General features: G+C 42.7%; 1 protein-coding gene across 1 annotated transcript in view; it reads right to left on the bottom strand.

Annotated features, from left to right (window-relative positions):
• LOC137281856 (von Willebrand factor A domain-containing protein 8-like) overlaps nt 1-18,109 on the bottom strand; it is a 59,589-nt gene that overhangs the window by 37,044 nt on the left and 4,436 nt on the right. The window contains exons 2-8 of the mRNA XM_067813510.1: nt 6,550-6,630; nt 5,985-6,040; nt 5,634-5,708; nt 4,621-4,731; nt 1,964-2,296; nt 1,642-1,691; nt 552-660 (exon numbers count right to left, since the gene is read on the bottom strand). Coding sequence (XP_067669611.1) covers nt 552-660; nt 1,642-1,691; nt 1,964-2,296; nt 4,621-4,731; nt 5,634-5,708; nt 5,985-6,040; nt 6,550-6,630 — 815 coding nt within the window. The remainder of the gene's footprint in view (nt 1-551; nt 661-1,641; nt 1,692-1,963; nt 2,297-4,620; nt 4,732-5,633; nt 5,709-5,984; nt 6,041-6,549; nt 6,631-18,109) is intronic.

Here is an 18,109-nt window from a genome sequence, read left to right as displayed (position 1 = left end):
CCTTTGTCCATAGTGACAGCAAAAGCTGAAACGAACTAGGGGAGATAATCCATGTCCAGACACTCAGATGACCATGGGTGCGAACAGACCTTACTTCTGGTTGCCTTAAACGTAGATAAACCTGTAGTGGTTTCCAATTCTTTGAGGAGAATCGTTCTTGTGGTGCTTACCTGGTTGACTGCACATGCGTGGTAGGGAGGTGACCCCCATGAGGGGCCATAATTAGATTGGATTTTTATTTACTGTACAGCATTGTATTAAAAACACTTTTACAACTGTGACATGACTTTTTCAGCAGCATATGTATACATTTTTCATGTGATCACAAATCCTAAAGGGTCTTACCCAGGTGTTTTCTGCTCAATGTTTGATTTATAACTAATATTGTCAGATATTCAATTATTGGAACACCACTATCAGGAGCAAGCTAAGAAGGCAAGGGTTTTTTTATCTGAGGGATGTTTCAGAGCACTGCCTCACAGACAATGTAACAGTAAGCGCCATCAGTGTGTTACAGAGAGAGAACAACGTGATTATTCCTGTTTACCCACCATGATCCTGACTAGATGTACTAGATTGTCAAGTGGGAAGTCTGGTAGCCCTAGGGAGGTGGACTCTGCAGTCAACATGGTGGACGCAAATGACAACAGCTGGGATATCCTGAAACCAGAATTGTCAAAGTTAGACATACACGCAAACAGAAATGACAAAAGCCTTTCCACATCTGAAAGAAATCTCAAAAGCAGTGGTGATGTTACCAACAAATGTTTCGTAATAATTCAAATATATATCCAGAATGATTCTGAACATAGGGAAGGAGCTATGGATTAATAAGTTCAATACTGTGATGACTCTGACCAAGGGCAGGTGTCAATATGGGGCCTTGAACTGATGACTTAACAAGATCCTGGCCCGACAATGAGAACTGACAGCTTACACTACTGTCTGTTGTTTAATGCAGCACTCATGATTGATGATGACAGTATGTATATAATCCATTCTGGATTAGACATATCATGTCATCAATATTGTGATCTGGGCCATAATAATACATCGATACCTAAATGACCAAGTCTGTCAGCCTGACAATCAAATCAATTTTGATGACTCTTAACACCAGTCTAGGTTGCTTTAACCATGGAATCGCACCAAGGTGCTCACCCCAATGGGGCTCACGAACAGATGGCTGACAAATTCCTCAGCCTGGCCGATTTAACCTGGAATCTTACCAGGCTGCTCGAACCAATGGGGCTCGCGAACAGATGGTTGGCCAAGTTCCTCAGCCTGGCTGATAAGTTGATATCAATGCCTCTTAAGACCAGCCTACAATGATTATACCTGGAATCTCACGAGGCTCATCACCCCAACGGGTCTCCCAAACAGATGGCTGAGCAATGCACCCCAATTGATTCTCATTAAAGATGGGACATCAACAATCCATTCTTGTCACAGAGAAGACTAAGCATAATAAAGTGACATCACGCTCACTGCCTTGGTAGATGCATGTCACTGTATCCCAACTGCATATATAAATGCTCCTGATGTCAGTCACTTGATTTTTGGGGCCCAGACTCAATTAATGATCTGTTTAGATTGCTGCCATTTGTGAGAAACTAAACCAAACGGACATGATATTCCTACCTTTCTGGAGCCACATTCCTTGTGTTTTCTTGTAAGGTCTCTAAAACTTCCTGGAAGATAAAACATCACAGTCAAATTTGTATCCACAGCGCAGACAGACCCATCATAAGACCACTGCCATTTTTCATGAACATCCATCTGTAACTGTCCACACATCAGAATGCACTGGACATTGGTTCCAAAATACTACTAGACTGAAATTATGACATTAATATGTTTGAAAAAGTCATTTAAGAAAGTACTTAAAAAAAGACTATTAAGTGAATTTCATAAACAGGAAAATTGTGAGGAATATATTTCTTCAGCATTTTTTCAAGATTACCTTAAATGGCAGGGAATGTACATCTCTAGCTTGGAACCGGGAACGCAAAGGTGGATCTAGTGGGTTTCCCTGGTAACGTGGAATTGGCAAGCCAAGAGCAATAACTCTAAACCGTTCACTAACTCTCACAAGATTGAGAGAATCAAGCTCTTCTTTCGAATGGTCTTGGAGCAGTTTATCATATCTGTCAGCTGCCACCAGAAAGCGGCCATCGTCAAGCTGCATTTCACGATTTTCAAGTAGATTATTTAACACTGGGAGCACATTCCTCTCCGCTTTTTCAATTCCTTCCAAAACCAGAATTCTTCCCTCCAAAGCAGCCCTTACTGCACACTGAAACAAAAAGGCAAGTTTGCCAATAAGTAATGCCCAAACAAATCAAAGATGAGGAGTGCTAAGTCTGCTTAAAAGATTGCAATCAAGCTGCAAAGTCTCATAATATGAGATGATCCGTCATACCTCAAGAAAGTTAAAATTTAAACCAAAGTTCGGGATTCATTGCCCTGTTCCACAAAGTGAACAAAACACTAATATGATTATAACTCCCCTAGCTCTAACAGGCATTCGATCATTGCACAGCTACAGGGGTCAAAACTCCAATATGACTTAACGCTGTCTTACAATCATCGTAGTACTATGATGCCTGCAACTCCTACACTTTAACACACTTTGACTTACAACAGTCATTATGCTACGATCGTTCTGTGGAATTTGGCCAACAACCTAAACCTGTGACAATATAGTCAAATTTGGTCAGACTTGGTGATTTGGTTGATGAAGTTTTATCATATCCAGACAAATTATCACCATATCTATCACAGAGTTGTCAGGTCCAGGATTATCTATACAAAAACAACTGAAAGGATGACTGGACTTTTACAGAGCTGGCAAATAACCAGATAAACTGTGGGGTCTGACAACCTGTAATATCTACAGTGATACCTGCCAACACCTGCTCCTGTATATTAGGGCACACTGTCAAAACTGGAATAAAATTTTAAGTTTAATTTTAAGTGTAATTAACACTGATTAAACTGACATTGGTATCAGCAGTCAGTTTAGTCTCTGTTTGCCTACGTCTCCAATCGCCAACAAAGCTGACTAATTAGTCTGACCAGGGCTATAGTGATCTTTACTGACTGTTTTTATAAGAATATTCAGTAAAGTAGGAAGATAAGTATATCAAATATGTGAATTACATTATTTGTTTAGATGAAAAGCACTGATGAATGAATGTTCTTCTTTTAGGAGTGATTATTTTTATAAAAGGCCTAACATGTCAAAATATAATCAACCTTTTTTCAAGCTTTTATGTCCAAGAGATACATGCTTTAGTTGTGCAAAGGCAAAACTTTACGTGTTTTGTAGTATTTTATCTCACTTTTGATCTGGTGAAAGGTTAGTTTAAATTTTTTTCTGCTTATAATGTAAATATTCTTCATTACTATTAGGCAGATAATGTATAGAGGGTTGTTATTTTTCCCCATACAACCAAATAATATAATATTTTCTGATGTTAATTCAATATCACAACATGAGGACAATTTGATCCTCACTCCCTTCACAAAACTAAACTCAACAGTAGATAGCATACAAATTCACATGCCTGTTTACAAAATGTGCATAACGTTCTCTAATTCCAGTCTCGTGTTAATAAGTATTAGTTGTTAAAATATTCTGAGTAACCTTGTATTAGAAATATTTCAAATTTACACTCTGTGTACATCTATTGGGAATTAAATGTATATATCCCAGTCATTCTGGGAAAATCATCTTCCTAATATTTCCTCAAATTATAAATATCTTTTAACATCAATAAATAAAGCCATTTTATACTTCTGTATACCTCTTTTTCTTCTTTCAAATTAAAGAGTCCAGGTACAGATAATGGGGGTGATGCTGATTTATCACTGCATAATCTGTGGTCAATAGACCATGAAGTGTTGGTTTAAGAATATAGGTGAATAGAGAACAACCTGAGCAGTCCTATCAAGGACTTATAATGAAATATACTGATTAATCATCTTGGCATCGAAGGTAGTCATGTATGAAAATTAACATCTAACACAGCATCCTGTCTAAACTGGAAATTTAGTTTGGTCCTGTTGGGTGCCAGTTTAGACAGGTTTCAATGTATCATCTCTCAAGCTCCAACACACAGCTACTGGTACTGGTCGTGACAGGTGACTTAAAGGAATAGGTGAATAGGTGGTCACTCTAATGAAAGGTCAGTAGGGTATCGAAGACGTTAAAGTGTTCACTTGACAAGCTGAAGACCCGGGTTCCATACCACCACATTTCTGGTGATATTGCTGGAATACTGCTAAAAGCATGATATGAGCAAACAAATTGTATGGTCTTGATTAGGTTATATACTGACTGCCATGCTATAGCTGGAACACTATTCAGATTTAGAAAACGAAACAGACAAAACATCGAACTAATGGCACTGAATATTTCAATATCATAAACCAAACCCAAACATTTAACATGCTTGAGATAGTTTACTCTGAATTATATTAATGCAGTTAAAATTGGAAGTACTTTTCATGTATATTTTGACAATGTAGTAACATCTGTCTGCAACATATGGTAATGTAAAGCCTTTTATACAAATATCAATAAATCAATGGCTCTCTGCTTTATTACCAACCAACCTGGTCTATGTAGAATGCAGTTCCTCCTTGAATCTCTCGTCTCTGTTTGAGATCAGACTCGGTCGTATCTCGAGATAATGAGATGTACTCTGACTCACGCTGGGTCAACTCCTGAAACATGATGGTGAGCAAGTTCATATTTATTATTATGTAGGTAACATTTCAGCCCTTCAGTCAGTGAGTGATATAAAACGTAAAGAAACATCAGCAATATTTCAGCCCTTTAGTCAGAGAGTGATATAAAACGTAAAGAAACATCAGCAATATTTCAGCCCTTTAGTCAGTGAGTGATATAAAACATAAAGAAACATCAGCAATATTTCAGCCCTTTAGTCAGAGTGATACAAAACGTAAAGAAACATCAGCAATATTTCAGCCCTTTAGTCAGTGAGTGATATAAAACGTAAAGAAACATCAGCAATATTTCAGCCCTTTAGTCAGAGTGATACAAAACGTAAAGAAACATCAGCAATATTTCAGCCCTTTAGTCAGAGAGTGATATAAAACGTAAAGAAACATCAGCAATATTTCAGCCCTTTAGTCAGAGAGTGATATAAAACGTAAAGAAACATCAGCAATATTTCAGCCCTTTAGTCAGAGAGTGAGTTCAAATCTAAAGAAAAATTGCCAATACTTCATCCTTTTTGTGGGAGAGTGAGTTTAAGTTTAAGAAAAATCAGCAATATTTCAGCCCCAGGTGTGATTGAGGGAGTTGAAACATACTGCCATGCCATCAATATATCAGCCAGCTACTCAAGTAAACTGGCCAAGTTTCCGAGAAGAGAAAATAAGACTGGGATTCTCACATGTGTGATATTTAAACACAATCGTCTGCAGGCCAAAACAAAGGTTGACACATGTCATCGGTTCCCATTTGCACAGATCGATGCTCATGCTGTTCATCACTGGATTGTCTGGTCCAGAATTGATTGTTTACACACCGCTGCCATATAGCTGGAATATAGCTGAGCGTGGCGTAAAACTAAACTCACTCACTGATGGACAGAACCTACCAGATACATCATGGCCACCTCTCTCCGGAACGGTCCAGGTGGTCCTATAAGAAACACATCCTGTCCAAGCAGGTCCTGTAACCATGGAAATAATTTCTTCCTGACAGTAACTTCAACCACTAATACGGTTAGCGACATACGGTTTCTTCTGATCCATAAACTAGGATAATATCTACTGAAAATGATGCAAAAATACATCTTTTGATCTCAGGGATGGTAACAGGAAAATAGGTTTTCATCTGAAACCTTAATACTGTGTCATTGAAGGGGGGTTCAGATGATTTAAAAAATAAAATCAACAGGAAATCGGCAGAACCATGGACATTTGCCATCCCTGTGTTACACACCAACCTTTTGCATGATCCATCTCAAGTGCCGTAACACAGACTGGGAGACACTGGCTGGCACTGGAAGCAGAAACATTTGCTGTTAATTTAAATTAGTGGATCACATATCTGTAAAGACCAAAATTAGAAAGGAGATTTTCTATTCTGATACGTTGTTTTTCTTACTGTTAAGGCTGAACAAAGGCTGTAAGAAGCATTTACATGTTGGGAGGAAAAAAATATGTGACAGTTATTTACGGATAACAACTTCCTTTGTTTTTTTTAACATTCTGAAAACGTGAATATATTGTTTTCACAGTTTAAGTAATTTCAGCATGTAAATGGGAACTTCAAAGTAGGTCAGTGGGGATGTAATCATATTATTTCATATTATTTCAAAACAGTCTCTCAGCAAAATCAGTAACAAGTTTGGTTTTAGATCAGATTATCTCTGCCTCATCCAGTAACTTGAATCAAAGACCATTTGGATCTTTCCATGATCTGGCCTACCTAAAATACATTTGTGCATGTGTTCTACTTGCCTATACATATGTCATACATGCAACTTAAAGTCATGAAGAGTAACTTACTGTATTTCCGAGGCACCAGCTCTGGATTTTTGGCATCTCGCAGGATGATGCTGATATCACCAATACTTGCCCTTGTTCCATCTGCAGAAGACAGACTCACACGTAACTATGGTAATTCACTTAAGAACATGCCAAACGGAGTACATCATTGTCATGCCTATTTAAGGCAATATTTTACAGATGCCCCTGTCGTTCCATTTTCCAGCTAAAACTGAAAAACATGTTAGCTTTTGAGTATTGTTTTTCTTTGTTTCATATTTGCAGTAGTAGTTTGCTGTTAGGAAGTAAACAAGTGCCATTCAAGTCAGTAATTTATGCGTGAATGCATGCAAGATACACATACATTACAGTTACAATGCAAACACTTCCCTTCCCACAAACAAAAACACTTCAAACCTCAATCTTCAACAATACTTCATTGGGCAATACAGGCTATATGACCACAATTCACGTTTTCCTCTGTTGTATATTTAAAAAAAAAATAGGTTCAAAATACTCCATTGATACCCAATTTTCATTTCTAGTATTACAATGTTTATTTTTTAAAAAGAAGTTAAAGAACACACACATATTTAATTTAGTTGCATGTACGTTTTTCAGCCTGAACCAGTCTGATTCTGTCTATACAGATACAAGCTGCAGATAACATCCTGCTCGTTACATCTTGTTAATAAAAACTACCAAGTCAAAAAGTAATGATTCCAATAATAACATTGAGCATCTAAATACCATTTAATACAGTAGTATAGGGAATGACAGTCCGAAAACACTTTTCAAAAACCCCTCTAAAAAGCCTCATTTACTAAATGAGGCTTTGGTGGGACCATTAGCTCTTGCTATTATTGCCCCTACTACAAAGCCACGCCATCACGTTTACCGTGACTTGGCAGGCGGTAACACTGTGCCGTACGGTACGATCAATAATTCTTCTCTTACAAACCCCCTACCCGGCCCACCCCTCAAGTAGTACAAGTTAGGTTCGTCGGCTTTCATATCCACTTTATCTATGTTGTAAGTTTTGACCGACCATATAGGATCGGTGGCTCGCTTACGGCTATCGCCCTCGTGTTCCCCCGGCTGGTATAGATACCTAACTAAGGCCCTATCTGGTATCTGTTTCTCCTTTCCACGCAATGGAGCAGACGACTCTGCTAACACTGATTTTAGTTTGATAGCGTCTGCCGGTTTCTTACCAGTGAGCCGGGTTACTTCATGGTTGATTGCCGACACCACCTCGGGTAACCTCGCTACCCATTCAGTCGATCGTTTTCCAGTGGTTGTCATTTCCCTAGCATATTGATGGCCGAACAAACGCTCAGCCAAAGTCCTATTAAATCTCTCAACTATAGCTTGGCTGCGATGGGCTCCGGCCGTGCCACGTCTGACCTTTGTATCGTGTTTGGCTAGCAGTTGTGAAACGGCACCCATGAACTCCCGTCCTGGATCAACTTGCAGCTCTGTTGGCCAAGTCAGCGGGCTGCGTTTGTATATGCGTTCTAATCCTTTGGCTACTTTGGCCGAATCTTTCGTGGTCAAGGGTTCGGCTTCCTTGTAACGACTGGCTACGTCCACTACGGTTAAGGCATACTTGTACCTCTTATCATGAGGTAGGAACAGTAGGTCTGCCTGGTGAATGCTATTAGGTATGTTAATTCCGAAACTCCTTCTAGGTACGTAGCGTGGCGCCGGCAAATAGATCTGCCACAGGGCTTGTTTTTCAAGCCACGCTTTGGCTTTCTCTGGTGATACTCGCGCCATTTTAGATAGCTTATCTACTGCGCTAGCTCCTTTCCAATATCCACGCGGGCTGTAATAAATAGCCTCAAATTTTTTCATGTCCATACGCGTATGTGTTTATACCATCAATAGCTATCCAACGTTTCGTGTCCATAGGCGATAGGGACGTCTTGTTTATAGTCAGTCCGTATATCTTATGTCCATCACTTCTAAGCGTGTTCATCTTATGCCTAAAGGTACGGGTCTTGAACAGGGCCTCCTTGAATCTGGCGTGTTTGATGTGTTGTTTCACCACATACTTCTTAACCCCTTTAGCTTTTCGGATCTCACTATTGTCGGCTTTCAATATGGAGTACATCTTAGGCCTCAAACCTATGTACTCAGCTATTGGCGTGCCAGCACACTCGTCCTTCATCTTACCTAGGACCTTTTTATTTACCGTGCTGTGCATGGTATGGGTCTTAGGATAGTCGCTGGTGTCGTATAAATCGATGTGTTTTTTCATATCCTCGTACACGTCCTCGGTTCGAATCTCCATCAGCAGGGAATCCGTGTCAGTGTACAGCACTTCACACCTGTCGCCGTACTGTTTCTTAAGCTCGTTGTAGTAAAAGTCGTACATCAGGTGTTTGGATAAATCGAGGATACTCATCCCAACGTAAACAGGTCGGTTGAATTTTATGTGACTTTTCTTCATGTGTATGGCAACTAGGTCGTCTGTGAATATTTTATTACGGTTGAATGCCGGACTGGCTATCAATTTCCTGAGCTTGTCTTCCTCACTAGATCTAACCAGTTTCACGGTTACGCGTTTCCTCAGGTTTTCCATAGTCTTACCAAACACCGAGTTATTCATGAGCTTGTAGAGATTTTTCTCAAAATCACTGGTGGCTTTTTTTCGTAGGTCTGTGTTCATTCTGATGTAGGGCTCCATCCATGGGCTCTGGTCGAACATGAGCACCCTGTGTATTTTAGCCAGCCTCATACCCAACGACAGGTACAGCTGTAGGTTGCGATAGTGAACGATGTACTTGGTCTTATTCATTAAGTTAGGCACGAGTTTTTCAACGTCCGCCACACGACCACCTGACAAGTTATGTTGGTACTCAGACATCCAGTCTGTGTTAACCTTCATACGTTCGGGTGCAAGGGGATAGCTGTTGTGCGATGTGTGTAATTCCTTGGGATACTCTAAGTCAACTTCGAGGATATACCCTTTGTTCGAATCTGGTGCAATGCTCATAACATCAACGTTTGGTACCCATTCGAATCCTCCTGTAGGTAGATACTGACTCATAGCCCAGCCGTACAGGTTATTTGCGTCGAGGTAGAGAATGTGATTGGTTGGTTTGTTAGGATCGTAACCTTTCACGTATTGATTATTTGCTTTAGCGTATCGTTTGGATGCCATGGAAATCCCACCTCGCAAGCCTTTCTCAATGAATAGGTGCATGTCGTAATCTGTGAGCAATTCCAAATTAACTCCGGTCTTTCTAAGCAAGGCGTCCCACGACAGACCTGGGCTGGTGTAATACCATGCGGGGTCGAGTTTATACTGCTTTAAACATGTTTGCCGAAACGTCTCGAACACGTCGGTTAACAGCAGTACATCTGTCCTCAAGTACAGGTCGTGATAATCGCCAAGGTTCTTACAACCAAGTTTATTCCATACGTTAATCGCGTGCGAGTAATCGTCTCGTGAGACGGACGCCTCATTCAGCTTGCTATAAAAGCAGTCGATAGGAGGTAGTCTGGTCTCTGTGAACTTAGCCCAACTATCCATGTACTCATATGGGTATACGCCCTTCCTCATGAGCAGGTGTCTAGTCTCGGCGTCTGTGTATCGATCGGTGATAGGGAAGGTATTGTTGGCCTTGACCAGACTGTCGAGTGACGACAGGAGGAACTGAAACGAGTCAATGAACCTAAGTCCGTTTAAACTGAAGGAGATGTATCTCTCCATGTTGTTGGGAATGCATGATATATTACCATCGATTTTCGCGATGGCCTGCATGATCAAGTGAGAGTCGTATCCTCTCAAGTTGTGAAAGACAACGGGGATGTTTATTGTCTTAGGATTGATTTTAAGCTTGAGGTTGCACGCGTTGTGAGCGGCGCCTCTATACTTACCAGTTATATGGCAGTGATCTCTCACCGAATCACCATTAAGTGGCGAGTCGCACACGTGGCAGTTAGTGCTACTGGCGTGAGCTAGCTTGTCGGCTCTGGTCATACACATTGGAGCGATTTTATACAATGCATTCCTAATAATTTTTTCTTCCTCCTGCAAGCACTTTAGAAACCTTTCAGCCGCGTCAGGACCCCTATACACTACCGGAGCTTTCGTTTCCCCATCACAACGGACGACAATGTATCCAAACGAACAGGCTTTATGCTCTTGTGTTTTGTGTGTGAAGGCACCACTGGGAGCCTCGCCGGCGGCAGCCACTAAGGCTTCGAAGTCGGCATATATAATATAAGGCACAGACATTTGATTCTTGTGATTGTCGAATTTTAGGATATTTTCACCTTCCTTAGGCATGTCGACTCGTATGGCCGTCTGCCCAACACCTTGGCAATCCTCCAGGTGGGATTCTAATAAATCAGCCCGACTGAAACAGTGTAGGCATCGTACACAAAAGTGTTTTTCCCCATCGTGTTTCGACTGGTCGTGTAACAACCGGCTGAGATGTTTTATCCACGTGTAGTGATACTTTTCACCTTTTTGAATCATGAATAAATTAATAACTTGACAATCCTTCACCGGGCTGACCCTGTGTATTATTGTTGTATTACCTTCGTGACCAAAAACATTTATAGCCAGATTATTCTGTTTTTCTACTTTAGTAATCTGGGTTATTGGGGTTGGTTCATCTATACCATCCCAGTTGAGCCCATCATCCTGTGGATAATTAGAAGGCCTGTTCGGATTAGTGGCAGCTGGAAATATGGCTGACCTTAGAGATAACCTCAGGCAATCGTTTCCTCTATTCTTAATGTTTACTATGGCTTGTTTGTTCTTATAGTAGGGAGGCAAGTCTAGGTATGACCCACCTCTGAACGGCACGTATTTAGCTATGTCTAGATAGACGTTATCGATTTTATCTACAGCCCACCCGGACCCCATGTGTGTGTAGCGTTCTAGGTATTCTCGTATCTGCTGAAAACTATTATCGATTGATGTGTCAATGGTCTCTGCATGTGTGACGACCTCTTGTTTACCTCGGAAGTAAGGTTGAAAATACTCAGTGGTACTCCCAACCTGCTTATCGAGCGACATTTTCACTGTGATCTGAAACTTGATACTTCCTAGATTATTTAGTTCCTGGTTGACCTTATCAGCTATCAGAGGCTTAATATCTGTAATGTCTATGTTTCTATCAATGTGCATGCGCCAACCTCTCAAATAATTGCCTACGGCGTGTTCAGTGCGCACAAACTGTAGGTCAATAGCTCTATTCTGTCGTAATAATTCTACAAGCTGTGGTTTTCTCATACGAGAATACCCACCTAAACCCAAATCGTGTGCCTCGGCTTTCAGTTGTTTTACAGTTGGACGTGCTACTGGGGTATGTGATAACAATGCAGTTAACCCGGCTTTCCCCAATTTTGAATAACCCGTGTATCCAAGCTGTTTCGCTTGAGCTTTTAACTGTTTTACTGTAGGAGGGACTTCTAAACCTAGTAATCTCAACAATGCTGGCTTCCGCATTCTAGAATACCCGATAACACCTCTCTGTTTTGCGACCCTCTTGAGCTCGCGCACAGTAGTCATTGTGTTTACACCTAAGAGAACTAATGTCTAATTGGTTCACAGTAAGGGGAGGTAACTCCTCCACTCTTGATAAAAAATATTTTAATCACTTATTAACCAAACTCGGTTTGTTGGCCACAATTCTCGTAAGTCTTCCAACAGCTTGTGTGAATCTATGTAGGCATCGATCAGTGTTTGGTTATTTGATAACAATTCGATTAACCCGGCTCTCCCCAGGTTTGAATAACGCCGGCATCCAAGCTGTTTTGCTATAGCTTTTAATTGTTTTACCGTAAGATAGGCTTCCATATTCAAGACATGTTTACACCTAAGAGAACCAATCTCTAATTGGATTTTATCTTGAGCAGTCGCCTACGTTCTTTTATGTAGTCTTTTTTATTCTCGTATATGAGTTGATGTCTGACTACGTTCGCTCCGTGAGCTTTACATAAACAGTAGTGTCCTTTAACCCCGATACCACACACAGAACACGTGTAGTTAGGACTTCCCATATGGAAACAACAGAACCCCTGATTCCTGCATTTCCTACCACAGGCCTCGGTCTTCCCCATAAGTATATATTCGCATCGGTATGGAGCGGGTCTCATGTTTACTTATATAGGTATTTTAGTTTAATTGCTTCGCAACCAACGCAGTAGCTGCTATACCCAACACTATGAAGCCCAGTTCACGATTCATTTGTCCCTTGGATGGTGTGTAGTACTGAGCGAGTGTGGGTTTATTGAGCGGTTCCAATTGTTTACCAGTTAGTAGATAGTATTCTTTCATTGCTTCATCGACATCGTTGAATGTTTGAACGGCATGGTTTTCACGCTTGAGCTGTTCGTTAATAAAATCGATCCTCTGGAGGCGTTTTTTAGCGTAATCAGCCTGTGCTCTTTGTAATTTCTCAGTAGCGAGATCGTGTCGCTTCCTTTCTTCCTGTATTTCAGCCGCGTGATCATCTCGTAGTTTCGAGAAGAGGAAATTACTCCCGGAAAATGCCAGGGCATTCACTAACGCCCCACCAACCATCATAGCTATCGTGGCCATCCCTATATTTATTTCATTATATTATCAGGTATTATTCCTTGTTTTACTAGGATGTCTTTTGTGGCCATCGCCATACCAAGGTTCATTATGAGCATACCCATATCCTGCAGGTTGAAATCTAGCTTGATAGTTGGTTGTTTAAGCACCATTTTAGTTAACCGAGCGTACCCTACGGCTAGACTGGCTACCACTGTGGCGTGGTATGCGTCGTTGACGAACGTTTTCCCCTCAGACATTATGTATATGATATAAAATATTTTAAATTATAACATGATATGCGGGTCGACGGTGGGGGTACCCCCCACACCCCCAACAGTGGGGGTTACCACCTCAGGTACCACCTCACGTCCCTCACGTGTATATAACCACGAGATAGCCAAGGCAGCAGTTACGCCTACAGCCAACAACAGTCGGGTTGGGTTGGTCACTTTATGTTGGTTACACCACCGTTTTTTACCGGCAGCTACTCTCTTAGGATTCTTCTGTCTGGTTACTGTTGGAGGTACCACCACTGGGGTCTCCACCGTCACTGGTTCCTGTGAATCCACTGGGGTTTCCTGTGCAGCATCCATCTATACTATTATTATTATTCTTTCTCTCAAATTGGCAATGTTTTGCCGTGATAATCGCCGCCGTCACTGGAGCCAACAACATACCATATTTGTGGTACAGCCCGCAGCTGATAGAGCTCACGGCGTGTTCGATAAAAGGGTCTTTATCTAGGTCCTCCCACAGGTAAAGTCGGCGCTCTGGTGGAATGGGAAGGAAGTGTGATACAATACCGGTGTATATCTGGGTCATAGCCGATCCTATTGTCTTTGTCATTTCTGCTCCGAGTCGGGACTCGTATCTAGCGTACAGCTTATCGATTTCTTCGGCTGACATTTTGTTGATTTTATCTGGAGTGTAGTCTCCAAAGTAATGTTTGGCTTTGCCGCCAACAGCCAACGCCACCAGTTTCTCTCGCTTGGGGGAATCCCCAGTTGGGGAACCCTCCACAGACAATTGTTCGAGCAATTCCTCACACTCCATCTTATAATATAACAAGTAAGATTTAGTTTTAACTATATAATACCCGATACAAACAAAACACAGAGAAATGAAGGTTAAGTTGCACACGACAAATACTTCAAATATCATAGCTATGCTTAGCATTTGCTTAGCTTTGCTTAGCTTTGCTTAGCTTTAGCTTAGCTTTAGCACACTCTATATGCTACTGGTTGGTCGGTCTTTAGAACGAGCTTAGCGTGTTTAGTTTCAGCGAGCTGTTTCTTCACCCGTTCCCGTTCTAATTTACTCATCACATCGTTCTCTCTCAAACACTCCTCGAACGAATCCCTGTCCTTGCAGTGAAATAAGGCCACCCATCGCGTCTGCTCCCTGAGGTCTTTCAACACCGAGTTGAACTTCTGCGTTAGCACCCAGACGCTGTGATTTGCATGCCGGCCGGAGAAGGCCAGGTACGATAGCATGTCTCTCTTTTTTGTTATCTCACGATTAGCGCTGCAGTCGTCCAGTATAAACAGCGTCGGTTCCCCTTTAAATTTCTCGTGAAGAGCTTTCAACCAGTCCTGCAGGCGTGTTCCAGGGTCGATTTTGTGTACGTCAGGGTCCGTCATTACCCAAGGTCGCGCGTACGTTTTATTCATGCTCAGAGTAGGGCACATGATAACGATGTTATCGAACACATCCTTGTAGTAACCCTCCAACATATCCAACACGAAAACTGTCTTCCCACAGCCAGTCTGCCCGCACACTATGGCGCAGTGTGGGTCAGTGGGGAGGGGGAGACCCCCACACCCCCCAGAGGTTGGTAGTTTATTGGGGGGTATGGGGGGGTACCCCCCATCAGTAGATGGCTTGCACGAATCTCCCATTGTCTATATTAAGTTGCGCGTCCATAATAACGTACAGATATAATTTCAACTTACCAGCGGTTTGAGCCTTCTTAGTAATCTGGATGGTTATCCCTTCGCTGCCGTTATCTATACGGCGCCCGCTACCGTGCAGTTTATCATCATCCGTGGATCGCATGTCCAACCATAGGGCGTACTTGGTGGTCAGGTATTCACCGATCTGCACGGAGCCGAGGTCCAGGTCCTTTGTTATGTAATCCCCCACTGGTAGCTTTTTTATCTCATCCCACTGCTGGTGTGGCCTCATACCATGACTGAACAGCTGGTTGGGCACGCCCTCGATGGTAACTTCCACCTTTTCAATCTCGGGGTTGAAAAACTTCTCGCTGTCCCTCCGGAATGGATCGTAATCCTCCACGGGGACGACCAGGATACCTTTCATCGATCGCGCCGGCACGTTCAGGTTGATATTCCACACAGTGTCGCTCTTATCTCGCACGACTGATCTATGCCTCAGTACACGATCGTACAGGATAGCCATCTTCCCAGAGTACTGGCTTCGAACCTGCCTGGCCAGCTCCGGGCTAGTGACCATGTCGAACTCCAGAGAGATGTTGTCTATGGCATAACTGGCCTCATCACCGTTCGGCGTACGCACTACTTTGCTATAATCGTTAAACGTGAGCTCGTATTCGAGCCTATCACCCAGCGCGGCCTGGTAAAACGGCGCGTGTCCCGTGAGCAACTCGAAGTCGAGCGGCACGCAGAATCGATTCCCGTATGCTAGAGCGATGGCCTTTTCACCGTCCGATAGCTTGTCTTGCTGGTCTGTCGTGAAGACGTATCCTATGCGCGCCCGGGTTGATTTGCTGATACCCTGGTACACATCATTGACTCGTTCTCTCTCGCTTTTCCAGAGATCCTTGTAGCAGTGAAACACGTCGCTGTCATCGATGCTCAGTACCTCGTTACCGCTGATCTTGACGGTCGTTTTCTTGATGATAGCTCGACCCACGTTCCGCACTAGCTCGCGTTTGTCGTTGTCGGAGGTCAACGTGATATTGAACGCCAGTCGAACAGTGCCTGGTACAATGAGGTCATTCTCACCAAGGTTTGGAAATCTAACCAGCAGAGTTTGGTTCTGGTCTATCTTGCTGGGATTGTTGGTGATGGTCACCGACTGTCGCACGGCTCTGGCACCTAATGGCTCTCTCAATTTTCTGAAAGGATCTAATTTTCTACCGTACATTGTTATATAAAAGAAATATATTTTTAATACTAATGGATGAAGACATACCTATGGATGATATGTGGGACGATAGTGCCCAGGCATTCGATGATGAGCAGGAGACCTCATTTACTAGTTCACCATTGAGCCAAGAACTCTTGGAAACAACGGTAAATGATTATTACGAAAGTTTAAAAAATGATAAAAACTACGTTGAACCCCAGGGTCGATACCATAAGGATTTTTTTATTGATACAAAGGGTGTTCTACGTCTTAAGTCTGCCCCAAAGGTTGACCTCTTTAACAAGATTAATAAAAAACCACTGGCCTTGTCAACTCTAGCCAGCCGCAATGGTGGTGCTGAATTTATCCGTGAACATCTAAACATGCGTGATTACGGTGGTGCAATACCTAAAACCGTTAAAGAAGATCTGCAAGCTACCAGATCCCACCTCACCACTATAGATGAAATGACGCCAGAGCGTGCTACAGAAGCCTCGGACAGCATAGAAAAACTGTTGAGCACCTACTGGGACAAACCGTTACCGGGATTTGACTTTCCGGTAAGGGAACTGCGCGGCTTAGATGAAGCCGTGAAACGCGTGCGTGGAGAACTCGTGAACAACATGGGGAAACTGAACGAAATCGACGAGCACATCGCTAGGGAAAAAACCAAACTCACCGAAACTGACGACGATGATATGAAGCGTCGCATCAATGAACGAATACGTGATTTAGAAGACGAGAAACGTACACGATTGGAAGCCGCTTCCTCGAATCGTGAACATCTTCGATCCCAGATCAGTCGTATTCGGGAAACAATCGATAGAATACTGAATGAGGATACAACTTTAGCCAACAAGATTCGGATATTATTCCGGGAGCAAGGGGTCACCATCGCCAGCATTCTGACTGCATTGGGTTTCATCATATCAACCTTGGTGGTGTCACTGGTGGGGGGTGCCCCTGTTGGGTCTACAGGAGGTGGCGGAACTCCAAGTGGTGGTGGTGGTGTTAAAGACTGGATCAAAAAACTCGGGGAAGGCCTAGCTAAACTGGCTGGTAAAGCCGCCGAAGCCCTTCCCGGCATCCTGGGTAGCATCGTCTCGTGGTTGTTGAGCGCTCTGTCTAAAACTGCCATGTGGCTCAGTCAAAACCTGTGGGCAGCCATCGTCGCCGTGGCGGGTCTGGTGTACGTAGCGGCTAAGAAATCTTTAACCAAATAAGTCCCAAAGTTACCCCACCAATCACTAAAGTTGTTTTATTATCAATATGCTGCTGAGCCTGAATATGAGAGTGTGTGGGGGGTACCTCCACATGAACTTTAGGCTCCGGAGGTGGCGCCACTATACCCTTTTCACGTGGTGGGATGTGTGGGATATGTGGGGTGTTAATATCGGGGTTGATACCCAACTTTTGGTCCGCCGTGGCTATGACTATTTTGTTGTTATAACCCACCACTTTTTTTACTCTCAGTTGCATATCACTCGGGGCCATGTACAACCCCACACCGAACACGTAATTGACTTTCGATCTGGCGTATTCTAACACGTTTTGGTAACGGTCGATGGCCCGCGGGAGATCAACTGGAGAATTGATAGCATCCTCAACGTTGGAAACGAATTGTGTCTGAGCGTCGTAAGCAGTTCCCTTACCGAGGATGTTAGAACGCGTCATCGACTGCGCACCCAACAGCGCCCACACGTACGTTCGAATTGAGTCATTCAAGCGTATTGTACCAGCACGAGTGAATCCTTTCGATGTTTTTGAGATCATTTTAGTCCAGGCTGTGGCTGCATCAGGACTTGTTTGTTTTATACAGCTGACATGGATCTGTTCATTCGTTGTGGGGCCTGTAAATGTATGACGGTGTGGGTTGTATGAACCATCTTTAGAACCAGCATAATATTTTCCGGACCTGTAGAAGTACAC

Source organism: Haliotis asinina, chromosome 4 (genome assembly GCF_037392515.1).
Source record: "Haliotis asinina isolate JCU_RB_2024 chromosome 4, JCU_Hal_asi_v2, whole genome shotgun sequence".
Classification (NCBI taxonomy): domain Eukaryota; kingdom Metazoa; phylum Mollusca; class Gastropoda; order Lepetellida; family Haliotidae; genus Haliotis; species Haliotis asinina.
This window is presented reverse-complemented; position numbering and strand designations above follow the sequence as displayed.